Below are 26,847 nucleotides of genomic sequence, written 5' to 3'. Positions count from 1 at the left end.
TATCACAAACTGGCACCCCTAATTTATTTGTCAATAGAGAATGATACTAGTAAACACTGAACTAAAAGCATGAAGAAGCATTTATTCATCGTTACTTTTAAATTCACTTAGTTAACACAAAAGGACTTCGAACCATATACTTACCGTTACTCCAAGTAATAGATCCAAACAGATCTTCCTTCAAGGAGGTCAGAGTTGATGAAAAAATAACTCGGTAGCTTAGTTTTTTACTACTTTTCGTAAACCGAAGTTTATTTGGAGTTAATGTGACATGCACTCCACTGGGAGCATCAACAATGGGGGAGTACACTGTTTCATCATCTTCGCCAACGTTTGTAACAGTTCTACTCAAGTTCACGGCTCTTTTGCCACTGAAGTTTATTGCTATGGAAGGGTAGTTGATGTTAGAGATATGATCAGAGCTCAAATCCTTGGGGCAATTGAAATTACGAGGGACGGTTTTGGAGATGACTTTAACCGTGGTTACGTTGAATCCAATGTAACACAAGAAGTTCAAGTAGTCAACGGAGCTGGTTTCATAAACTAGCCCCGGTTGCAATGGTTCAGATGTTGTCATTTCCCCTGCTCCATAGTCATAAGGTGTGGCTACCGACCCTGATTCCGTTGTTATGGGAGCCTTCAAGTTGTTGCTTTGAATTGCTGCATATATACAGAAAGATAAGTTTATACATTGCTATATCACGTTACTTAAAGAATATTGATTTATAATTTATAATTAAGTACATTGTAGTCCAAGAAATAGATTATACTATAAGGTCCTTTTTATAAGAAACAAGTTATAGTGTAAAATGCACTATCACTTTGATAGTATAAAAAGGCAGCAATAAGGTGTGCAACGTCACGAAACTAGAAAACGTTAAGTGAAACTTTGGATTTATATATTCATGAAAATGGGTGACCTGAAGTCATGATGGCAGATTTGATTGAGGAGGCACTCCAAGTGGGGTTGCGTGTTTTGACACTGCTTGCAAGCCCTGAAACATGCGGGCAAGCCATGGAAGTCCCTGAGATTATCTTGTATAGTGAGGGCTTTTTTCCTTTGGGAACCACTTCTGTGCCATTTCCAATCCATGCAGCGAGAATGTTAACTCCCGGAGCTGCAATATCAGGCTACAAAGCAATAATGCAGGTTCTGTTTAGTGTTGAACATTTAGGATAGTTTATCATGATATTCATACCTTGAGAATATTGCTTGAAAGCGATGAAGGCCCTCTTGATGAGAAGTTTGGCACCAGGGGAGCAGGCTTATAATCAAGAACTGATGTTGTTGCTAGAATAGTTGCCACTGGATTGCTTTATATGCACAAACAATTAAAATAAAATAACCCGTGATCAAACAAGATTCTAAAATTAACCAAAAATGTTTGCTTCTTTCAAGTGCCAATATCCTTACCTGGTTGAATTGATGTACTGGAGGATTGTGACGCCATCTTTTGAACTTATGACCGTTGCTGGGAAGTCCCCATAATTTGATGCTATTGCTTCATTTTGGTCAGTAATATGAACCAGACCAATTCCTCCCACCGCTTTCACCGTGGCAACTTTTTTTCTAGTTGAATATTTATCATTTTTGTCATCACAGACCACGATCTTTCCTTTGACTTTATTCCCATCTAATGAATTTGGGTGGCATTGTCTGCATTTAACAAATGATTTAATTTTTTGCCTTAGAGGTTTTGAGTTGTGACAGATAACTGATCAAAAACATGTTTGTTATTCCTTTGTTGATTACTTGATTCTCTAAGTTGTCCAATTTCAAACCCTTGAGGTTTGAGCTTCGGATTAATTGCCAAGTTTTTCACATATACAGGTCGTAGATTTTGCGTACATACCTTGCTTCAACTAAGCTGGTGCTATTCGCCTTGGCAGACTCACCGTATATCAGGGGATACTTGGGAGAATTTGAAAGAGGGGATAGATTTATAGCTTTGCCCTGAAGTTTAATAATTATCAATAATGATCAAAGATGACATTAGTTGAGCTGTACCCATTTAAAACAAAAACAAGAAAACATAAAAAAAAACACATTAATATTTCTTAATTAATTAAAAACGCATAATATGATGCATTAATATTCTTTAACTAATAATGCTTTCAAAACATTCACCAGCAAAATCGTAAAATGAATATTAATGCATCAAAACATTATCTTTCAAAACATTAATATATCTTTTGCCCATTCCTTTGAGAAGGATAAAAATTATACCCTTTCTTTGCCGTTCACCAACAAAAAAAAAAATGATTTACAAAAGATAATGTACGTATAAATTGGTTATAAAGCAATGGATTGGGTCTTTTACAAAAATAAAATAAAATAAATAAGTCCAAAAGTTGATTAATAAAATAAAAAGGAATGGGCAAGGCCTTTAACAACAAAAAAAAGCATAGGAGAACAAAAGAATCCAAACTAAAATAAATAGAATTTTTAGTTTTACACTATTATTTGTCCCTTCTATTGAAATAGAAAAAAATAATAGAACTAATGAATAGTAGGATAATTATCCTTGGTTATATAAGTTATAGATTGTTGTTAGAGAAAATAATCAAGCATTTTAGGCTGTTATTGTCAAATTACAAATAATTTCATACGAGAAATTTGTTCGCTTTTAGATTATAATAAAAATTATTTTTGTCTGGTCAATGGTATTTTTTTTTATCAGGCATAACATAGTCATTAAACTATTATATTATAGTTTTCTCTATTATGCGAGTCAAGGATATCTCACTAGAACTAGAGAGTGATTAATTTCTTAAAATAAATTTTATCTCTCCATTCAAATGGTCAAAGATCAAATCAAAGCCTCACACAACAGAGTCTACATATTCAATTTAGTATGTACCTTGATGATTTTGTTATCACCTAAGACGATGTTGGATAGAAAATTTCGATCAATGGTGGAAGCTGCAACAGTTAAAATCCAAGGTGCATCGTTGACAAGGGTGTAGGAGCTGGGTCCATCGTTCCCAGCAGAGCAGACGACGAGGATGCCATGCTCCATAGCATGGAATGCTCCAAGCGAAATCGGATCGGACGTCAAGTCGGGTCGAAACCCAGTGGATGCACCTAGTGACACCGACAACAAATCCACTCCGTCCGCAATGGCATCGTCAAACGCAGCAAGAATGCTCGACCCACGACACCCAAAGTTAGAACACACTCTGTAAACCGCTAATCTTGACTCTGGGGACCCACCCTTTGCACACCCTGTCGCAACACCGTAGTAAGATGCGTTAGTCACCATAACACCAGCTGCCGTTCCCGCCACATGGGTTCCATGCCCATTAGAATCCCTAGCCGTGTTGTCCCCCGAGTCATTAGGGTCAGCATAATACCTTGCGCCAATTAGCTTCCTATATATCCATTCAAAAGTAAAAAGATAAAGATGTACGGACACTTTGAAAGAGAATAAATAAAGGCACATATATATATATATATATGTGCCTTTATTTATTTATTATGGGTTCCTATCTTTTTGGAGGGGCTGTGGATCTTTTTACCTGTTACAATTGGAGGAATAGAAGTCTTGTGATTTCATGCAGGTGCCTTTCCAACGAGATGGAACAGGACCCATACCCTTGTCGCTAAAACTCGCCGCCTCTGGCCATATACCTGAAATTGTGAAATGTTACGTTTTTGTGTTAACAATTAACATTTTAAAAATATTTGGTAATTGTTTGTTATGTAAATAATCAATGACGTCTACAAATGTAAATATGATTGTTTTTAAATTATTGATAACCTGTGTCTAAGATACCAATGACGGAAGAAGATTTGGAGACCGCATTTGGTTTGGTGTCAATTTTGACTTGAGTTTGGTATTTGAGGAAATCCCATGACCGTGTAGTGTGGAGTTTCAGAACTGGGTCAGGGAAAACAGACACCACACCAGGTTTCTGAGCAATTGAGGTTGCCTCCTTTTTTGATAGACGAGCTGCGAACCCTGAGAAACCATGTTTGTAGTTCCGTACTAGAGCATTCTCATTCCTTCAATTCATTCACACAAAATATGTAAGAATATAATCAATAATCAAATTAATTAATTGGTGTCCACATAATAATAAGTGTACCTTCTTAGCACTGAATTGAGAACCTGAGCATGGTCATTCCGGAAGGAAGCATTTGTTGAATCTGCGGCTCCCATATACACGATATAAACTTCTTTACGGTTAGTGACATCGTTACTTCCATTCCCTGCTGAAGATGAACTTCGTACTCCAAGAAACAACAAGAGAGTGTAGAATAAATGCAACAAAAGTGTATCATTGCCTTTCATGTTAACACTTTGTTGCACTCAGTGTGCTTTGCAGCACCATCGCATGTTGTTATTTATACTTCATTCGGTGCTCAATTATGTCAGCAATCAGCCGCGATTGTGATTTACTGTTAAAGAAAAGGTACAATCTGCGATGGTGGTGGAATTATTGCATGCTTATTCCTTGTGCGCACTGCAAATGCAATTATGCCTCAAGCACTCGGTCCACGCAAAGTGCGCCATTTGAAGATATAGTAGCCACTAGCCAGCATATATGGAAATTTTGTACATGGACATGGTGCTGACCACAGTATATACCATAATTTCAAGTTACATATAATGCATTGCGAGGATTATATACACAATACATATATCAATTTGTAGTTACAGCTTGACAATCGATATACATATATAAACTGATATACACCATGTCATTCAGTCGAGCGAAAAAGTTTCCATATCCTTACCAATCAGAACAGTTCCATTTTTCATTTAAGTGAGTTACAGCTGGGCGATGGTAGAATTATTGCATGCCGTGGTAGAATAATTTGAAGATATAGTATGCATGCGATGGTAGAATTATTGCACTCGGCAGCCATTGAGATTTACTGTTAAAGAAAAGCTACAATCAGCGATGGTGGAATTATTGCATGTTTATTCCTATATGGCTGCCTACTATATCTTCAAATGATATATAGGAATCATTTGAAAATCGACAACTAAGGGTGGAGGTAGCAACCAGATAGTAACATGTGCTTATGGCTCGTTTTGAATTAATTTTGAAGTAAAAAAAAAAAAAAAATATATATATATATATATATATATATATATATATATATATATATATATATATATATATATATTCCATTCTATCACAAAAGAAAATTGCTGTTCGATTTGAAAATAATATTTAAACTAAACTAATATAATCTTAATTTTGTAGTTTGATTTCACTACAAGAAAACGCTGAAATAGAATTTTGAGAACGTAGCGTTGGTCTCGATAGTTACGGCTAGGGCGTGACGCCAACTGAAAGCAACATTTGTGAATGTAGTAGACAAGATTGACAGCATTGGGCATTTGGATGAAGAAGCCTTTGAGTTCACAGAAAAAATGCCAATGGAGCCATGTGCGAAATATTGATGAATCTATATACGTAGAGTTCCTGGGAACATTTGTTGTCTTAATTTCTCTACTGAAAGGATAAGATATATGCCCTGCTTAGAGGTCTAAATGAAGTCACAAGTAAAAGAAGACACAAAATTTGTGTTGCATGACATAGACCAGGAAGAAGCAGGCAAAGAAGAAGCTCTTCTTGCCCACAGCGAGAGAGAAAAGGAAAAAGGAGTGCTACAATTAATATTGCCAAATCTTCTTCAACACGAGGGTGGTGTGGTGGTCACTGCGGGAATGGCGGGGGCTCACGGTGGTGGTTTATGAGGAAATCAAAACGGTGATGGGGATGAGTGATGGAAAAATATAGGAAAAAAAGTTAAAACAAATTAAAAGCTTACCAATTGAATCAGTATCCCTTCTTTCATCTCAGCCATCGAATATTTTATAAATAAATCTAACGGTAAAAATGGATGCTTCACCGGTGACCCACAAATTCTACTACTTCACGCTGGGTTCGACTTCTTATGTCATTGGAGATTAGTTTTTCATGTTAAAAAGAGTAACCTAAAATTGCCCCCTTAATTAATATAATGTATAATTTTCGCCATGCAAATTAATATTTAAACGCACTAATTTTATATTATATTAATAAATATATTTAATTACAATAAAATGTGTTAAAAATCCTTTTATCTATTGATTAATTTAATATGTTGGTATTTTTATTACTTTCTTATTATTTTATTTTTTCTGAGTTAAATAATTATTTTCATATTAATTTAGAGTAATATTTTTAGAAGGTACAACAATCAACCATAAAAAAAATAACAAATAGCTCAAAACTTTAATTCTGATTTAATTATTAATAATTTTAAGCATTTGAAAGAATAAAGAGCCGTACTTTAAGTTTTGATGTATTGAAGTATATATTGTATTTCTCATAGCAAAAGCTTGAACTAAATAGTACATATTAAATTAATAACGATAATAACATTTTTTTACTCCTGTGTTTCAATATATTTTTATAAGCTTTCATCCTTTACAAATACGATAATAATTTATATATGAGTACAATTTAATACAATTACATAGTATAAATTTTGGGTATATAAATATTATTTATTATTCTGAACCCCTCAAATTAATTGGTGAAGCTCTGCAATGAACTTTAGGTACGTACTTATGTTACGTTGGATTTAATATAACCTTGGTTAAGACTATCTCCAGAAATGTTCCTAATAATTTCAGTTACCCCAAGGATTCGAGTTCTCATCATATCTCCAACATCAACTACCCTTCCATAGCAATCTCCGATCTCCAAGGGAAAAGAGTCGTGAAAGTGACTAGAATTGTCACAAACGTTGGTGAAGAGGACGAAACACTGTACTCCCCTCTTGTCGATGCTCCCAATGGGGTAAATGTCAAGTTGATTCCAAACAAACTCCAATCTTCGAGAATTAGTAAGAAACTAAGCTACCAACTTGTTTTTTCCCTCACTTTAATCACGTTGAAGGAAGATCTATTTGGATCGATTACTTGGAGTAATGGTAAATATGTAATTCGAAGTCCATTTGTATTAACTAAGTAGTTAAATATGAATAAATGAACATAAGTTCTTTTTTTTTATTATACTGGAAATGAAGCTAACCTCTTCTTTTTGGTATTTAAATATTTCACTAATGATTCCTCCATTTCAAAATGCACACAAGTTAAGAAAACATTCAGATTAATAATATTTTTTGCCTTCTCAAAAAACATCTATAAAATTTTCTTTGTTACACCGTAACTAAAATATTTTCAATAATTAATTTAATTTATGGTAATTAAGAGAGAAGGTTAATAGATGATAGGTGGAAAAGAAAAATGATAGAAGACATATATAATCATTAATTGGGGGTATAATTGACAGTAATATTTTTTACTAGGGCTTAGATTTCTAAAACAAGTTTTGAAATGAAAAAAGAAAATTTTAAACAATTTTTTTCTTTGAAATAGAGAGCGAGTAATTAAAAAAAGTGTTTGGTAGAATTTTTTTAATGTTTTTTAATTTTAAAATACTAGTTAAAAAACACATTTTTCATATATGGACATTTTATAAAAGTTGACATTATTCAAAATTATCATTAAGAATATAAAATCCTCATTAATAGATTGATGATTCACTATAATTTCAGAAATCCAAAATAATACGTACTCTAATATGAAGGATCAACGACTGTCATCAATGATCAATGTAATAGATTCAATGAGACTTGATGAAAGCAATCCCACACATCAACAATCATGCGTGACCCCAAGACAGTAAAGATTCCAAATTAACTACGTAGTTAGTTGTTTTTCTTCTTTTCCAGTGCACTTTGTCTTTCATGAAGCCCAGCTGCACCAGCCCACTGATTGCACAGCTAGCTCACTGCAAAGCCCGCACAGCGATCCCCTTTCAATTACAACCATAACAATTTGGATGCTATAATGGTATCAGCAATTGGAATGGAAAATGTGGAGTACCTATAATGTCTCCTACATGCATTTTTTCCCCACCAACATTGCACCACATAGTATTTAAGGATGCCATTCTTTGGATGCGTTTCATTCTCGGAAATCCTATTTCTAGAAATATTATAGCTGATAATATTATTTATCGGTATATATAAAAATAAGTTTGGTTAACTTTTAACATTTCTAAGAATACGTTTAAATGTTTAAAATAAAAATAAAAATGAAAGTTACATTGAAGTTAATTAAATCGAACATTTTCTTAATTAATACACACTTATGTTATGTTCAATGAAACTTAGTTAGAAACTCAAAATAGCTAGAAAATATAAATGACATATTTAAAAAGGATAATAAAGAGATTGAATAAATATTTTAAGAATAAAATATAAAAAATTAAAAATTAAGGTTTTAAAAAACATTACATAGTATTTTTAAAAGCATTACAAATTACTTAAAAATGTTTGTTTGTCAACCAATTAAACCAAAAATTTCGACAAACAAAAAAATTAAAAAATAGCTAAAATGACTTGTTAAACAAAACTTTAATCATTAGATAAATTTATTGGAATATTAATAAGATTAGTAAATATTTATTTGTTTTGATACAATAATAAATTTCTATTTTAGTAAGTAGTTTTGTTGGATAGTAGGTAGGTCACATTTTTTTTATGAAATGGATTGAATTTCTATTAGTTCCCTAACAACAATCTAATTTAATTAAATCTAACGAACTTATTTAAGTATATTATGTTAGAATTTAGAAATTCTATGTTGAAAATTTTTGTTATTTCCTGATTTTTTTTTTTACTTGTTTATATTATTTAGGAAGAATACCTTTTTTTTTTTTACAAAATTATAACAAAAATTCTTTAAAGAGAAATATTAAAAAAAATATATAATTTTCAATTAATAATAAAGAATGTATCAGGAAAAACACGTTAGAAAATATTTTCATAACATTTCTCTAACTTTTATAGACCCATATTTGTTATTTAAAGCAGAATTAGAGGCAATGACATATAAAGTAGCTAATGCCGTCAAAGAAGTGATCTGCTTGTACCTTTAGACTGGTCAATTGTTTGACACTGGGTTGAGAAATTGAACAACGAGTTTTATATAAATGTTACATGAATAAACTGTGGAAAAAGACTCGCTCCCAGCAGCAGCAAAATGGTGCAACTGGATGTTTCGCCATCATTACTAACGGTGTACCAACTGATATTATAGCGTGTCCAAAAAAATTTGGGATTTTAATTTTTAAACGCCCAGCCACATTTTATTTTCATTTTCATATATATAAGCGCGCGTGGCTATTTTCATCACATTATTCCAGCATAGCAAATTAATTAATGTACATACCCTCTCATCGTCATCCTTATTATGATGGAATTCTCTTAACAGTTGAAACATTGATTCGCCAACGCCATTGAGATTTGATACTGCACCCAATTAGGACATTTTGTTCCCTAATAATTAATTAATTAATCTGGATCACTTATCTTCACTACCATAGAGGCCTATGCGGTTGTGCAGATAGATCGAGCAATACTGCATACTTATCACAAGATCAAATGTGGAACATGGAAATAGTGGCGCACTACAATAATTAATTCTGATCGATGAATTACGCATATGGATTGATGAGACAGATAACTAAACAAAAAGATGAGCATTTCTCTTCTGTTGAGATTTGAGAAACAAAACTAACACCTTCGGCTCCTCTGTATTTGTCTGACAAATAAGATAAGCATTTCTCCACAAATGGCCAACTTAACAGGGTGCCATCCCTCAGCCACATGATTAATTTCCAGTTTGATAATCTTTTTAATTTGTGCGTCAGAACGCACTCATATATATAATTGCAAGTTTATGTTATACAAATCATATTTATGAAAATTTCCGTCCATTCAAAATTATTCAGTGTTTAAAACTGAAAATATTTAATAAAAATATTTAACCTTTAATATATTAAGAATTTTTTTTAATATTTTTATTTTAAGATTATCAAAAAGTATTTTAATAAAAGTAGCCAATATTATTATGTGTGATCGAGTTTATATATGAAAGTGTCATAAAAATAGTTATTAAAGAGTAAAAGTAAAAAAAATAAATCATATGATTTAAAACAATACAAAATAAAAAAAACTTTATTTTTAATCTTAAAATCCTTATCATGTCATCTTAGCGTCGTATATATGATGATAAAAAAGGTCAAATATGTGTGATATTGCTGGTTATAATTGTTAATTACTATACCCGTAAAAAAGGTCAAAATTTTCCTATATGGTATTGGTAACTAAATCTTCATCAAATATTGGCGCACTTTGCGTGGACAGAGTGCTTGACGCGAAATTGCAGTACGCATAAGGAATAAGCATGCAATAACTCCGCCATCGCAGATATTGCACCTTTTCTTTTAACCAATATTAATCCCAAGCTATTGAGTGCTGACACAATTAAGCACCGAGGAAGACCCAATATATAACAGCATCCGAGGGTGCTGCCAAGAACATTGATCAGTGCAACTAAGAGTTAAGAGAATAATACGAACTAACATGAAAGGCAATAATATACTTTTGTTGCATTTATTCTACACTCTCTTGCTGTTTCTCGGAGTGTCAAGTTAAATTGTGAGATTTTATGGTAGCTGCAAGTCCTGAAACATGTGGGCATGCCATGGAAGTTCCCGATATGATGTTGAATTGGGAGGGCTTTTTTCCTTTTGGAACACCTTCTGTGCCGTTGCCAATCCATGCTGCATGTTAACTCCTGGTGCTGCAATATCAGGCTACCGAGAAACAAAGTCTTATTTAGAGTTGAGAATATTTAGAGTTGAGAATATTTCGTTTGAGTTGAGAATTTTCAAATATATTATTTTATAAAACTAATGTTACATTAAATATTTTTTTAAAATTATGTTAAATTAATTATATTCCTAAAAATCTTAATCGTCATATAATCTAACACACATAAAATATTATTAGTTTAATGATATTAGTCAAGAGTGACATAATCTTTTAACACATTTTTTTATAATTAAAATATATTTCATCATATTTGGATATTTAGTATTTACTGCTTCGAGTGAGTTTGTTAAGAGAGTACGAGCATAATCATTTCCCTTGTGATATACTAGTATACGTTTTTGTGCATATTTGTGATGTGTATTGAATGATTTGATGAAATACTCGAAGCAGTAAATACTAAATACCTGGATCAGTTTATGGCCGAAGACAACGTTGGACTTAAAATCGCGGTCTATGGAAGAGGCTGTAACGGTAAAAATCCAAGGTACGTCATTGACAACGGTGTTTAAGCTTGGTCCGTTGTTTCCGGCGGAGGCAACCACGAGAATGACGCGTTCAACGGCGTGGAATGCTCCGATGGCAATTGTGTCATATTTCAACTCTGATCGGAACCAACCGACAGAGAAATCACATCCACTCCATCAGCAATGGCATCGTCAAACACACTTTGTAAGAACAGCGGAGCCAGGGCACTCATATTTGAAGCACACTTTGTAAATCGCCAATCGTGATTTTGGGGACCCACTTTGGGCGCTCCCCGCCGCGACACCGTAGTATGATGCACCGGGCACGGTGGCTCCGGCCGCTGTGGATGCCACGTGGGTTCCGTGCCCATTTTTATCCCTTGGTGTCACATACTCACTGTCTCCTTGAGGATCGGGGTAATACCTTGCTCCTATTATCTTCCTAATAAAAAATTCAAAATCAAATTCAGCATATATTATTATGGATTACATATTTAAGCTTGATTCAAGGCTGTTTGTGGCGCTTTTTCTTTTCTGTTTTTTTACCTGTTACAGTTAGATGAATTGAAGTCGTAGGATTTCATACATGTGCCTTTCCAACGGGATGGAACAGGATCCATACCCTTGTCGCTAAAACTTGCCGATTCTGGCCATATACCTACATAAATATATCGTTTTTGTTGAATCCATTAGTTAAATATCATTGAAATGATGTAATAATCGAGTACTAATATATAATTCGTTATTGACTGTATATCTTTTAGAACTCTAATGACGTGTCTTGATATTATAGATTACTGTTGATAAACTGAGTCCAAGATGCCAATGAAAAATGGAACAGTTTTGTTATTACTTTGATTTTGAATTCTATTATATGAATACACATATACATAGTACCAGTAAATTTCGAATGGACTATTATTACTCGATATAATAGTGTCATCATCACTTCCATTCCCTGCTTGAATGATGTCTGCAGATGATCTTGACTCGCCAAGAAACACCAAAAAAAAGCGATATTCGATCAAATATTGATTTTCGTAATATTAATTGTAACAAAAATTATCCAAAAAAATTGTATTGAGGCTCTAAACAATGTGTTTAAAGTTTGTAAATATTATCGTCAACTCGCTCAAGGAATTGTTCGATCAAATAATAAAAAAGAGATCACCAATATATATTTTTGAGCAAGAGCCCAAACTGGTAAGGCGAGAACATCTTGATCGAAAGCTCCACTGTTTTGAATAATGAGAAAGACTTTTCAAAATTCGATCGAGAATTTTATCAGACCAACCGACCAATTGAGTTTTGTTGGATGTCCATGTCACAGAACCTCGCTTCTAACCAAGAATCCCATTATTGATCGAATCGGGGCGGATTTTATTTGAGTGCAATGACCCAAATATGAGAAAAATTTGAGTGCTTCTTTTTATTTTTGTTTGACCCAAGAAGACTTCAATTTCTTCCTCCAAAGTTACTCTCCTTCCTTTTATTGTTCCATGTTTCTTTTATCATAAAAACCTTCACTCAAGTTATATTCATTAAACTTTGTTAAAACTATTACCACTACTTTAATTTATACACTATTTTATATTAGGTTAGCCATTAAATTTATAGAAAATGAGTGTTAGAATGTACACAATAGTACTGCTATAAAATTAATGTTTTCAATATTTTAAATTATTCAAATTAATAATAATAAAAACTTCAAATAATAATGATAGTAACAGTATATGAAAAGTAGTTAATATTTTCACTTTATATAAATAATTAAAGTGATATATTAAAAATATATTTAATTGTTAATGCTTTTAGAGAATAATTTATAAATAATCATACATTGACTATATATAAAGACAAAAAAAATCATCGACTTTTAAATAATCAATCAGTTTATATATTGAAAAAGAGTTAACATCTTCACTTTACATAATTAAAGTGTTAACTAAAAATAAAGAGAGCAAATTTGGAGTTTTTCTTTTACTTTTTTTTAAGCTCAAGCCTAAATTATTTATATCAGACTCATGCCAAAATCTCTTTTTTTATATATAACTTATTTGTGCTTAACCCGTAGATATTTTTTTAATTCTTTCTATTTTTCTCTCTTTTTTACTCGACTTAAAAATTTCTCTTCTTAACTGATTTGAATTAAGTTTAAAAACTATTTTCTTCCTTTCATTTCTAATATTTTCTTCTTTTCATTTTTTGTGTTGTCTATGTCTAATTTTTTTCCTTCTATTTTGTTTTTGTGTAGATTATAAATATTTTTTTTGAGTTACAATTATGCTTAAATCAGGTAAGACTATTAAGATGATAAATTTTTTTCTTTAAATGTTTAACATTACGAATTTATGACTCTTGGAATAGTTGTTCCTCCTAATTGCTTGTAAAAATCTTGTGTATAAATAATTCTTTATATTATTATTTTGTTTTTGAAAAATAAAAGGAATTAATTTGGACATGATATCCGGCCCGTTAATTTTAAGTCTTTAGTCGAATCTAAAATAATCTTACGTCACACAAACTAATGATTGAGAAAAAAAGAAAGATATATAAAATTTATAAGGTCATTATAGTTAAAAAAAAAAAAGAAAGATATATAAAATTTATAAGGTCATTATAGTTAAAAGGTATGGGACCTAAAAGAATAGAAAGTTTTGCTATATTACTATTATGCCAGCCATTATTTCGTCCATGTAGTTTTGTTTCTTTTCGCCTTTTGTCCTTTTTGTTTACATATTAAAAAAATGAAAATCTAGCTGCTAAGTTTTGAAATAAAAAAAAACTCCCTAACCCATGAAATCCGAGTGTGGATGCAAAGTTTTGAAAGGTAAATCAAGCTGCTAAGAATCTTTGGATTGTTTCACGTGTTAAGGAAGAAAAATAAAAAATGAGAGGCGAGAACAACGCGATTGGTGTGTTGAGGGAGTCCACTGGCTACCAAATAGACACAAGGTAGGAGTTGGAGTAGGCATGAATAGAGACTATATAATAATATTTATAAAACCTTATTCTATATAATAATATTCACAAACATTTTGGGGCTAATAATTTTCATTTTCCATCTCTTGTAAAATTCTTTTTGCTCCACTTAGCGCTACCTTTCTCTAATAAGAATTGAAGGCTTTTATTTGATCAAATATCTAATGGCAAATACCTATTTTCCTTTCATTACAATATTTTTGAACTAGTTCATGGATAACAAGCTTAAGGATTTTCTTATTGAAGATAGTGATTAAATTATTTGTTTCACTTTGATTAGCCTTAGTAAAATGTAAATCTCCCCGGGCATTTATAGCCGATAAGCAAATTAAAAAATTCTAAATTACGGTTTTACAAGTACAACCGAGTAAATTTAAAATTAAACAGAATAATATTTAAAACAAATATCCCTTTTTATGATTTGATTTACTCCAGTGCCCATTGAATTTAAAAAAATTTCTCGGTTTTTTTTCCTCACGTGAAAAATACCATAAAAAGAAGAAAAGGACAAGATTGTATTTTTATAAAAGAGAAAAGAAAAAAAAAAAGGTTAAAAAGGAATGACAAAACAACATGGGTGGGCCATTGCCACTGGGCCCTCTTATTTTAGATAATTAAGGGAGTGAGTTGTCCTTGTTGGAGCAGAGTGTAGCGATACTTGGCAAATTGCATTGCGTTGCGAGTGATGCTTCTCAAAATGGAGATGTTGAGGTTTTATACAGAGTGCACATTTTGGGAATGCGCTTCAAACGGATTTGCAGCTGTAACAAAAGAAACGTCAACAAAAGTCCAAAATTAATCAATAAAATGAAAAATTAAACTAGTTTAAATCTCTTCATTCTGTATCTACTGACAAGGATTAAGGATTGCTTTCGTAATTAATTTATGTTCTGCTTTTATTTAAATGGACCATTTATTAAACTTCTTTCATATTAGTGCTATCCAGCTTGAGTACAGAAGATACATCTCGTAAAAAAAAAAAAAAAGACCGAGGGTTGTTGAACCGGTAAGATTGTGGTTCAAAATTTAATGATGTAAACTTATTTTATTTATTTATTTAAGGAACTAAATTAAATTAATTATAGTTAAGTTGATAATAGTTGAATACTACTACTATTATTCTATTTTTAATGCTCTACATTAAATAATATTAAAAATAGCATAATATTCATATATAGATCAAAACTTAAACTAAAAGCAAGTGTAAAAGTCAAATAAATAGTTTAACCTTTCTTTTTTCTTTGTTCTTCTGAAAGAAAAAGGGAAGCCGACGTTGTGCAAAACTAAATAAACAGTGAATTTTTTAAAAGATTAGAATTAAAGTAATTCACGATTATAATCTCAATTATTTGTTAAAAATAACAATTAATTTATACTCTCAAATTATGATTTATTGAGAGAGAATAGGTGACCTCACTTAGCTTGTAGCTGTGTTCCGAGTCTAGAATTGGATATCTCTTCCATTAAAAAGAAAGGCAAGCTTAGTCTCCAGGTGTTTTGGCCTGCAGAAATAGTTTTATATTATGGGAATTAATGTCAGAGGTGATATGTACGTGCATGGAGGGGCAAAAACTGGTGAATATATTATTAATTAGAATATATTATTATAATCTTTTTAACAAATATGAGAATATTCATTACCATTCTTATATTTTCAAAAATAAAAGATGACTTGAAAAAAACACCCTACTATTATAAGTATTCATAAGGTTGCTCTATCGGGTGCAAAAAGTTAATAAATGTAAGCTTCAATTCTTAAATCAATTATAATCAGATGAATATAAATGAAATATTAATAAAGCTTTTGAAAGTAAAAGTTGTGTGGGTTTTTCACTAGCTGTGGTCAAAGAAAATAAAAATAAAAATAAAAAAGTACTTAAGAAAGTATCAGCATTTGTAGTGTGTACGTAGTAGTTCTAATTTTGTTGTCCAGTAATTTTAAATAAATGCTTACTAAAACAATAAGTAACAATTTATTTTAGTTCCTCTATTTAGATGTATGATATCAGGAAAAACATTTTTCAAAATGACTGTGTGATATAGCAAGAGAAAAACTTTGACAACCACAACGACAAAAACCCTATGCTCCTCATTACTTTTATTTCTCATGAAATGTTTCATGTATGAAGTATGATCTATCCTTTCGGCTAATTTTGAAAAATAATCCAAACACTACAATCAATTCTTATTCCATTTTTTATCTTTTCCTCACCACTTATAAAATGGCAAGAAACAGGAGTTCTCATAAGAGAATAACCTTAACAAAAAACTTTCATAAACTCCCAACAACAAAAATTATTAAAATTAAAATTGATTAAGATAATCCTTTTAACATACAAAGTTAATTAATTTGATACAAAATTTGCACTAGACAAACAGGAGTTTTATTTTTTTTTCTTTAAAATTTGATTCCCAATTATATTTTAAGTGAAATTTTATTTTTATGAATTTTTATAATTAAGAGAGAAATGGTCAGACAAATATAAAATAAAATGGATAAGATAATTAAAAAAGAGAAAAAATATATAAAAATGTTGTAAAAAACATACGTATGCAAATTATATAATTAATTCATAAAAGGAATAATATATAATCCATCGTGGCCAACCACAACTACTTTATCGTAACAGATTCACAAGAAAAGGGCAACGTGGTGAAATTTTGTTTGTTTCATGTTTGGGTTTAGAACCACACCAGTCAAAGGCAGATTGCAGTAGGGGGAAAATGAATTCAATTGTTAAAATTTTAATATTTATTATTATTTTGATATGCGTATATATGTTTCTTTTCACTTGCATTGAATTTATTTTATTGAATTCAAAGAACCAATTCACTCCCTCTCTTAATGGTATCAAGCTAAAACAAATGTTAATAACTAATAATTTTTTATTAATAATAAAAAAACATGGTAACCAAAAAATAACTAGCATAATTATTGCCCAATTAATCCACCGAATTGTAATATGCAATGACGATTTGACAATACATAAGGTAATTTGCAAACATGACAATAACTAATAACTACAAAAGTCAAAGTAGCTAGAAATAATCTGGGAAGGAGGTAGCGACACCAAGAAATACCCAACGCGCGTGAATTCTAGGGCAATCCCGCAATGAAACATTAAACCATGTTCCCGCGAACGATACAAGCTCGCAAAGAACTCGTGTCAAGTTAATCGAGAGATAGAGACTGATGATAGAAAAAAACAAGTAAACAAACCCAGAGGGTCAAGACAAATCTCAAGATAACATTCGGGTCATAAGGAATAAATGCACGGGATAGGAGATTAGAATCAAATTTAGTTAGTTAAATTATCTGTTTTATTTAAAATATAATGAAATGTGGAAGAACTAACAAGGAATCTATTATATATTTTTTTCTAAAGAAAACATTCTAACTTTATTAGTCTTGATAACAGAAAGCAGCCAGTTTTTTTTTAATATATACAATAATGGTAACGAAGCTTAAATTTAAGATTCCATGTTAATTACTCAAATCCCAACTACTAGACAAACTTAGTCAAAACTACAAAACCAGGGTTATCAAAACTCTTCCTCAAAAAAAAAACCCTATTAAAATTCAATCCATTTATAATCCTTGTGTTTCTTTCACAAACATTTGAAAGTTGAAAACATGCAAGAGTCATGCCATATTCACGGGTTCCTTTCCTTCTCAAAATGGAGATGAAGAGGTTCTACACGGAGCGGCCATTCTGGGAGTGTGAGAGGAGCACAAACAGCGCTGCAACTGTAACAAAAATAATTTCGGAATATATTAAAGCTGCCAAACCCTCTGACCACTACTGAATAATGAATGAATGAGGGAACGTGTTCTTTTAATTCGTTTCCGTACACTTTTCACAGTAACATAGACAATCAACCACGCATAAAAAAGAGACGATGGATACCTAACCAACTCAAGCGTCTTAATTTCTCGCTCACCTTTCCTTTAAATCCAGGTACACAATTTTCCTACCAAAATTTTAACGAAATGGATAGAATAATTTAAAATCCAGGTATAAAATTTTCTTACCGAAAAAAGTATCAATACTTTTTTACTTTCTAACATATTACAAATATTTACGGAATTATTGAGTTTAATCAATATGTGATTTGTCAATCTAAGAGTATGTAGCAATTTTTTTTTAAGCTTTTACATAGTAAATTAGTCAAAAATAAATTTAAATTGCTTTTAAGATAATTACTATTAGTTTATAGTGTTAACGCAAATGCATATGTTGTTTATTTACATATTTAAATAATTTTTCCTTAAATATTTATAGAAAAAGATTAAAAAAATGAATTTCTCCACACAAAAAAAGACAATTTATACATGTCATATATTTTAGAAATTAAATAAATGAGGTTTAATTCTATTCCAGCTGCCTATTGTAATTCTACGTGAAAAGCTAGCACAGAATTATCTTTCAGATTTTAAAAAAATAAATATTTTCTTTCCGTACAATTATTAGGGAAAAAGTTTATACAAAAATGATCATATTCTTTCTTTACTTTAAAAGGTAGTTTACAAAAATCGCAAGAACTATGAATTACTGAAATGGTTAAGATCGGATGAAAAGAAGGAACAAGAAAATTTAAAAAATAGCTAACCTCTTTCAATTGTCTTTTTAGTCTGGAATTCTCTTCCGTTAAACGGGAAATTTCAACTTCCAAGCCTTTTCTATAAGCCTGCACGTACAAATTGTTTTTCCAACAGTTAATAAGAAAGAAAACACAAGTTTTGAGCATTAAGAAGATTCAAAGGCAGAGAGTTAAGTTACCTGTTTTCTGGCTCTGGACCGAACCGCGGATTCTCGATTCTTGATCACACGCGTATGGCGTTGATCTTGCAGGGTGTTGGGGTCGGAGACAGAGAGAAGAGAGTGGTCATGTTTGTGAAAGACAGAGGAGGAAGAGGAAGTAGAAGTGAGAGTGAGAAAAGTGGAAAGAGGTTGGTTAAGGAAAGAAGAAACGGAGACAGAGTGGTTGTTGTTGTTCAAGTCTAAGTCAACGGAGGAATTGGAGAGAGAGGCGAGTTTGATGTCGTTCCAGACATGTTCAATGGAAGAAGAAGAAGAAGAAGAAGAATGGGGCCAGCAATCACATGGTGATGAGGCCATCGCTTTCTCTCTCACACTCAAACGAACAAAATATCTCTGCAGGTTTGGGTGGCCACGAGGCCATGCTTCACCCCCTTCTTCTTTTTTTTCTACTTTTGCCAATGACAAGGGTATTTCCACATTTAGGGTTGACAAGGAGGTCCCAGGTTCATGTCCCCACACAATTAAACCACCACCTCTTTTTTCTTCTTTTTTATTATTACTTGGTTCTCTTTTCGGAGGACATTTTGGTTTGGTTACAAATACAAGTAACTTTTTTTTAAAAAAATATTTTTCTATAAGATTATTTATAAATTTAATTATGTAAATTGTGTGCATTTAAAAATTCAATCTATGTTTTTATTTTATTTTAAAACATTAACCTGGATATCGTCTTCCCATAATCACTCTGCGACTGTTGCTCAGATATTCTAGTATTATACAGCTATAGCTTGTTAGTAGTGGACAACATAGTGAGGTAGTGAACCTATCTATCATCTATTGGTGCACTACGAATATATTAACATTGTGACTACAAGCACCATAAACGAAAAATAAGAACGATTCTATTTCAATGGTTTCATTAAAAAACAATCAGCCAAAACTACCATAATACCGGCCAACCATCACTGCCTGCACGGTTTATCAGGACAGAAAGGGTTCGATTTAGTTTTTAACTTTTAAACTAAAAATCATTTGAATTAAACATAAGAAATATTTGAATGTAAATAATAAAGTGATAAAAACTACACAAATATCAATACAAATTCAACTTTAATCACGAAAATAAAAGATGAATCCAAACCAAATATTTTTCAATTTTCGATTTAATCAAATTTTATTTTATTAAAAGAGTTGACAGTTTAAAACAGTTAAATTTTAAACCTCTACCTCTAAACGGCAGAATCCATTTCAAGTTTCCAGGGGAAGATGTGATGGGACTCATGAGACATCAAGCCAACAAATGCCAATGAAATATCTACATCAAAATACGGAAATAAATAAAATTAAATTATAAGATTTGACCATTATATTATTAATGTTGATTGTCTATTCAGATAATCAGATGGCTTGATACTTTAAGATGAGTTTATTAAAATAAAAACATGAATATTGTTTAATTTTAATAAATCAAGTCAAAATTAATTTAAAAACAAAAAAAAAAAAAGTTAAAGGAATTCCGCTATATTTGCAACGCAAACCTAGCCACTGGTCCTTCTCTAGCTTCCTTTGCGACGCGAACTCCCACATTGTTATCGTCAATGTCAGCAGCACCAGCACTAGCGGCGATCGATGAGCTTTCAGAGCAATGCCGCCAGTCGTGCTTTCGGAGCAATGTTTCCTCCTCTAGTCTCTCTCTCCGTGTCGCCGCGTCATTGGACAATAGTGAAGATGGCTTTGATATTGACCTCAGAGTCCTCGTCGCTGCTCTCACCGAGGGCCATCGACATCGACGAAGGTGTGTGCTATTATGGCTATGGAAGGAGGTCGCCGGTGGTACTGAAGCTTTGGGTTTGAATAATGTTGATGCTTGAGATTTCTAATAATTTTTTTCTTCTCAATTTATAATAAATTTTCCAAATTCTTGATTTTTTTTTTTTAATTGAGTTATGATGCTTTTTTATTTCTGATGATAACGTTGAAGAGATATTGATTTTTGGATGTTTGATTTTCAATTTTCAGTTGGCCGCCAATGAGGAAAACATGACATCGAGGGTGAATCTGGCCCAAGCTAGGTGGCACAATGCATGGGTCAGGTGGCGGGTTATCCCATGCAATAGATGAAGGTTTTGAAATCATCATCAACCGAAAAAGAAAATGAAGATAACAATTTTTATTTTTTTTTACTTAATTTAATTAAAAATAAACAATAATCACATTTAAATTTTAATAAACTCATCTTAATCATGTCATCTAAATATCTAAATAACCGATCAACAACAATATATCAGTCAACACAAAAATTAATGGAGGGACCAAGACAAGAGTTTACAAATCATGCGAATCAAATGTTGCCATAAAATTGAGAATTTTTTTTTCATAATCATTGGATCACAACCCTTCTAACCATATATGATAAATTTAATGACTTTTAAAATAATTATCTTGAAATAATTTAAATGAAAATTAAATAATAATATAAAATTATTTTATACCGTTAATGCTTAGATAATACACTTTTAGATAATAAACTTTAAAACTTTAGGAGAATCAAAATCACAAATTTGAAAAAAAGAAAAAAGCAAAATTGCAATTTAATCAAAAGAAAAAGACAGCGAAACAATGTGGAGAAATAAACGAAACAAGAAATCAGAGCATAGAAGTGACAGAACAAACAACATAACCTAATTCGTTAAAATGGCAGGGCAGCTTGGCACAAGCAAAGCTCAAGTGCTGAATTCAATTCATAAAAAATATTTTTACCCACACATACCACCATAAGCCACCAGAAAATAAAGAATAAATCATCCGCAGCAGATATAAAACTATACAAAACCAAAAACTCTTCAAATTCACCTCCATCAAAATTCTAGGCTAACTTTCTTTTCTTTAGGCCAATATAATAATTCCGAAGAATTCTTATTTCTTTCCCTCTTTGATTCAATTGCTACCAAAATCAATCTGTCACCGTAGAAAGGAATGAAACTTCCAAACAACCTATCCTTACCATCCCCTCCAAAAAAAAACCCTTTAAAATCAAGAGTCGCACAGGGCCAGATATGGGCCAAGTATTCTGGGATGAGGTAGATATAAACTGAGTTGAGTTTTAATTGCTGCTCACAGTAGTAGCATCATTTGGGACTTGGGACTGAGTTGAGGACTCTCCTGCAGCATCATCATTTGCCGTAGGCTTGGCGTTAACTTTAGCATCATCCACTGTGATCTTTTCAAAATCAGCTGCTAGGTTATTAGAACTTGATTCGCTAGGGGATATTGAGCCAGACTTGGCCAGAAGCTGAACAGACGGAAGCCACTTCATCCACTCAGTGCGCCTCCTCAACTTGTCCCCCTACAGCAAATTTGGAAGGCAGAAATAACTAATTAGAAAATATAACAAATGGAATAGCTTTAATCAAAGTATACTTCAAACATAGCTCCACTGCATTGCAAACATGGCAATGAACAGAAATGAGATGTGTAGAAGTGTGTCCAGTGAAAGCTGAATGAGAATGACAAAACTTTAAAATTAGAACTTACCTGCACTTCCACAAAAGTGGAAGTTCTCAATGAATCCAATATCAACTTAATGTTGCTTGTCAAACTTCTAACCTGCAAAAAGATAAAACGAACCTAGGATACTTACCATTTATGATAGTTTAATCAAATCACGACCTGACATTGAAGGTGTATAATAACTATTAGCAACATAAGGGTCAAGGATCATCACTCCACAACATATTAGATTAATCTTCTTAATAGTCAAAATCTTGTGCATGTTCACTAAAGATACCCCCCTCCCCTCTGTGTGTGCATTGTTGGACAAGATCCATTAACACTAGGTGTAAGAAATATACAAAGAGAACTTTCCCCCTCTCCTCAATTAGTTTTTTAATTGAATTGTAGACTTCATCTACTTTATGAAAACTTTCAATCAAACAACAGATTGATAAAAGAGCTAATTACATAAACACCACCTGAGGTTTTTTCGATTTGCACACAGTACCCCACCTAAATTAATGTTTACAACAACATCCTTTATAAGGGGTTTAGTGTAATATATAAAGGAGTGTAAGTGTAATGTTTTCAAACATTAAAGGGGGGTTAGTGTAGAAATAGAAAAAAAGAGCGGTGTTGTGTGCAATTAAAAAAAAAAAAAACTCAGGTTCAAATGCAATTTGCTCTTGATAAAATTTACCATTTACTATAAAGCTACTAAAGGTGCGAGTTTCACAAGAATAACACACACAGAACAATGGGGTAGGAAGTAGAGGTTGGCTTATGGGCATAAATGAGCAAATAATGTTCCATTGATACATGCAAGCACACAGCTGTTTATTAAAAGATGAAATATTTGTAAGCATAAATCTTGAAGTGAAAACAATAAAAAAATGCATGACACATTTAAATGCTTTCAGATGGGATTTGGTTTCTAATACCTTAAGAAATGTTCATATATTATTAGGACCAGACATAGAATGGAATGACATAAGTTGTCATTGTTTGTGGATTTAAACTAGGATGGAATGAAATTGAAGCTGATAAATCTCACTCTAGACCAGTCCATACCATAGATCATTAGATTTCCAAGCATTGTCCAATTATAATATGTGTAACAACTTGAATACCACATCCAAAGCTCACAAAAGTGCATATCTATTTAAGACTTGTTCTTTCCAATATCCATACCAGTGGAATTGTATATGGTGGAAATGAAAATTTCAAGAAAGGGAAAATAAAATTATGGCAGTAACATTAAAAAAAAATACATGACTTGGAAGTAGAACACATTTTAACACCATATCTAAAGCTTTGTGAAATCAATAACCATTCCTAACAAGTTCCTTCCATCATTTATACAGATGACACTGCATGTTCAATAATATTATTTCAAGCAAAGGACAACATTTTTGTGGCAACAGGTTGCTTTGACAATCATAAAATAATTTTTGAAAATATTAACACGCCCCCCCCCCCCCCCCCCCACACACACACACACAAAAAAACAAAATATTCCAACAAAAAGCTAGACAATCTAACATAAGAAAAACAGAATGTTTTCTCTTAAGCACCAAGAAAATCCATTATTTTTCATTCTTTTTTCAGATCTATTATTTTGTTATATTCTATCTTCAGTTTCAACCATAACAACTGCTTTTAAGGTAACAAACATTACCGTCAACTATAAAAGGAAAAATTCCTTAATGGCAAATTACAATCTACTAAAAATATCCACAGTAGACAAATGATGATTAGTAGATGACTAAAATTATTCAACCATACAATCAAGAAGTACATAAAAAAATACCAGTATACATAAGTTTCAGCTATAAAATTCTGGTTTTCAACATACAATGGATCACATACTCAAAGACTTAGCAGAAAAAATGTTGAAAATATTACTTTATCAAGCACAATTAACTTACACGTGGGAAGCTTGCAATCAAAGAAATAGGAACCCATCCCTGTTCATCCATGTTGGACCTTAAATACTCATCCTTCACTAAATTAGCATCACTGTCATAAACAAATCAGTAATGAAAAGAAAATTCAACAGCCAGGATTTGTTGGCAAAATTTAATAGTAAATAACACGGAACGGAACAAATTACCTAAAGTAATAATCAATTTGGTTGGCTATTGTATTGGTGAGAGGAGTTTCTGCAACCGGGTAGAACATCGCAGGAGGAGGTGCATGTGTGAAAAATGGCATGCCCCCAAAGGGTTCAAATTGAAGTGTTGGGAAATAATAGTATTCTATAAAGGAAGAGACAGTGAATTAGGTTTGATTTGTTGTAGTAACAATCAAATAGAAGAAAAAAATAAACTGACCAGGAAACCCAGCAGGGTTTGCAAGGGGTCGCATAGGCTGAGGCCCCATAAATGGAGCAGGATTAGGTGGTGGGGGCCTCATTAATCCCCTTGGAGGCATCCTCTGTTGATTTACATGAGCATCTCTAGTATTTGCATAACCTACACGGTCCTGATCGCGCCTGTTGCCATAACTGTTGTGATAGGGACCTTCTCCACGTGGATGGTGCCCAGCATTGCCCCTGTGAGAGGGACTCCGATGCTCATTCATTGGTGGCATAAAACCCCCATGTTGAGGTCTTGCATCCCAGTTATTGTTCCTGTAAGGATCCCTTGGAGTAGGAACAGGAGCCCCTGGTATCCCATGGGCAAATGTACTTGGAGGCATCAGAAGAACAGGAAAGGGGGGCGGAGGTGGTGGTGGAGGAAGATTTGGGGTAGTACCAGAGAAGTTGTTCTGAACAGGACCAGACCCAACATTATTGCCATTTGCCCCTCCACGCTGCTTCATTGATCTTTGTCTATTAGCCATACCATAGTTCATTGCAGGAGTAGGACTAGGTTTTGCATTAGCAGTGGCTTGTTTCTGAGGGGGGTCTGAAGTAACAGGACCCTGCAAAACAACAAACATCAGGGAGGATAAAACTATTTTCTGTAAACAATCACACATCTTTCATAAGTCGTCTACAATGTCAACAACAGAGGAACTACATTACAACACTATGAACCCTAAAACCCTTAAGATTAACAATTAAATTCGTTTAATTCTTCAAATTAAATAGAATCTGAAGACAATGATAGAATTAGGCTTTGGTATGAAAAGCGGACCTGAGGAGTGGTGGTTGACTCTTCATCAGCAGCAGTCTTAACAGAGGAGTCAGATGTCAATTTAGCGGTGGGCTTGGTGGACTCGGATAAATCGGGCCAAGAATGAGCGCCCATTACAGGCCCAACTTCGGCGACGCCATTGGCCTCCGGTTTCTTCCACGCAGGTTTCACGGCGATATCGCTTGTTTGAACGGCGGGACCGTTAGAATTAATGGAATCGAGGGACGAGGAAGAGGAAGAAGATGGCGGCGATTGATCGTTGGGTTCAGCGTCGGCACCGCGAACGACCTGAGCCCACGGAGATGGCATGGTTTTTTGCGGGAAATTATTAGAGGTATCAGCAGCAGTGGGTGAGTGATGGTTAGAGGAAGAATCAACGGTGGTGGTAACCATTGCCGATTAGGGTTTCCGGTTTCACAGAGACAGATTAATGATTGATCAGAGTATAAGGAAAAAGCATGGACAAATAAATTAATATATCGGTGAGGGTTACGGATGAAAATTGTTGCAAAAAATAAATATAAGAGGGCAGAGAAATAATAAGATTAAAGGAAGGAAAGAATGAGTTAGGGTTTGTGATGGTAGAAGGGTTTGTGATAAAAATTACAGAGGGGTGTGGATGTTGGTATGGTAGCAGGAGCCGCTTCTCCTGCGTTGCGTTGCGTTGGCTTTCACTCTCCGCGGCGCGCAACCTGCGATCTCTTTTTCTGTTTTCACGACTCGGCGGAAACACAAACAAAGTGTAGCAGTAGCTACCCCAGCTGTTACCAAACCTAGTTCTTTTCTCTATTTTTATTCTTAATTCTATTAGTAAAAATATTCGTTTGCTATATTACCCCTCAGTCTTGTACCATACTCTTCTCTTTCTTTTGTACAAAACGGTAAACTCAAGCTGTTTTTTTCTCTCTTTTCTTTTGTGCAAGTGTGTTTATCACAGTTGATTTTACCTCCTTTTACAAACTCGATTTTAGTAAAAGTATTATTATTCTTGGGCAAAATTTATTTTGCCTTCAAATTTTGATTTTATTAGAAGGAGTAAAGCGTAACTTTTATACTAAATTTTACCTCAAAAACTTTGTTTTTCAGGATTACTTCAAACCTACTTTCACATAAAAATATCCAAATATAAATCCCTTCATTGTGAACACTACATTCCTTCTAAAGAATAGTTTGGATAATTTTTAGTTTAAAAGATACTTTGCCATTTAAATTATCTGTCAATGCATAAAAATTTATATCCTTTTATAATTGTTTTAAAAGTTTGTTAACATATGATTTTAAAAAAGCTGACTATAAATTAGTATCCATTTTCT

General features: G+C 32.7%; 3 protein-coding genes across 4 annotated transcripts; all 3 read right to left on the bottom strand.

The window, feature by feature from the left end:
• Positions 1–63: 63 nt before the first annotated feature.
• On the bottom strand, positions 64–4,355 carry SSTP-2 (subtilisin-type protease precursor). The gene is given in 9 exon segments (NM_001249582.1): positions 64–660; positions 921–1,131; positions 1,200–1,314; positions 1,415–1,657; positions 1,854–1,954; positions 2,862–3,372; positions 3,520–3,631; positions 3,762–4,006; positions 4,090–4,355. Coding segments are annotated over 9 exon segments (2,301 nt in total). The 5' UTR covers positions 4,296–4,355; the 3' UTR covers positions 64–103.
• Positions 4,356–17,517: 13,162 nt separating this feature from the next.
• BZIP47 (bZIP transcription factor 47) lies at positions 17,518–19,344 on the bottom strand. Its single transcript, NM_001358718.1, has 3 exons — positions 18,921–19,344; positions 18,751–18,828; positions 17,518–17,887 (listed from the first exon to the last, which is right to left on the bottom strand). Exons 1-3 carry the CDS (start codon positions 19,257–19,259, stop codon positions 17,813–17,815), a joined length of 492 nt encoding a protein of 163 aa, NP_001345647.1. The 5' UTR covers positions 19,260–19,344; the 3' UTR covers positions 17,518–17,812.
• Positions 19,345–21,562: 2,218 nt separating this feature from the next.
• Positions 21,563–26,328, bottom strand: LOC100792549 (la-related protein 1C). Of its 2 annotated transcripts, none has more exons than XM_003527605.5 (6): positions 25,535–26,328; positions 24,728–25,319; positions 24,508–24,652; positions 24,323–24,413; positions 22,437–22,508; positions 21,563–22,248 (listed from the first exon to the last, which is right to left on the bottom strand). In XM_003527605.5, exons 1-6 carry the CDS (start codon positions 25,925–25,927, stop codon positions 22,006–22,008), a joined length of 1,536 nt encoding a protein of 511 aa, XP_003527653.1. In that variant the 5' UTR covers positions 25,928–26,328; the 3' UTR covers positions 21,563–22,005. The 2 variants fall into 2 exon arrangements, 1 of the variants encoding a protein (XP_003527653.1); XR_005891931.1 differs by having other exon boundaries at positions 22,171–22,248; positions 22,437–22,571; positions 25,535–26,321.
• Between the last annotated feature and the right edge of the window lie 519 nt (positions 26,329–26,847).

The sequence above is a fragment of the Glycine max genome, chromosome 6, assembly GCF_000004515.6.
Source record: "Glycine max cultivar Williams 82 chromosome 6, Glycine_max_v4.0, whole genome shotgun sequence".
In the NCBI taxonomy this organism is placed as follows: Eukaryota; Viridiplantae; Streptophyta; class Magnoliopsida; order Fabales; family Fabaceae; genus Glycine; species Glycine max.
The sequence above is the reverse complement of the archived record's forward strand: the minus strand, read 5'-3'. Positions and strand labels throughout refer to the sequence as shown.

Coding starts and splice junctions, on each gene's coding strand:
- BZIP47 (NM_001358718.1), bottom strand. CDS start 19,259: ATGGCCTCATCACCATGTGATTGCTGGCCCCATTCTTCTTCTTCTTCT. Junction 18,829..18,920: donor GGTCCAGAGCCAGAAAACAG/GTAACTTAACTC, acceptor TTGTACGTGCAG/GCTTATAGAAAAGGCTTGGA. Junction 17,888..18,750: donor TAAAAAGACAATTGAAAGAG/GTTAGCTATTTT, acceptor TTTTTGTTACAG/TTGCAGCGCTGTTTGTGCTC.
- LOC100792549 (XM_003527605.5), bottom strand. CDS start 25,927: ATGGTTACCACCACCGTTGATTCTTCCTCTAACCATCACTCACCCACT. Junction 25,320..25,534: donor AGTCAACCACCACTCCTCAG/GTCCGCTTTTCA, acceptor GTTGTTTTGCAG/GGTCCTGTTACTTCAGACCC. Junction 24,414..24,507: donor CAAATTGATTATTACTTTAG/GTAATTTGTTCC, acceptor TGTTTATGACAG/TGATGCTAATTTAGTGAAGG.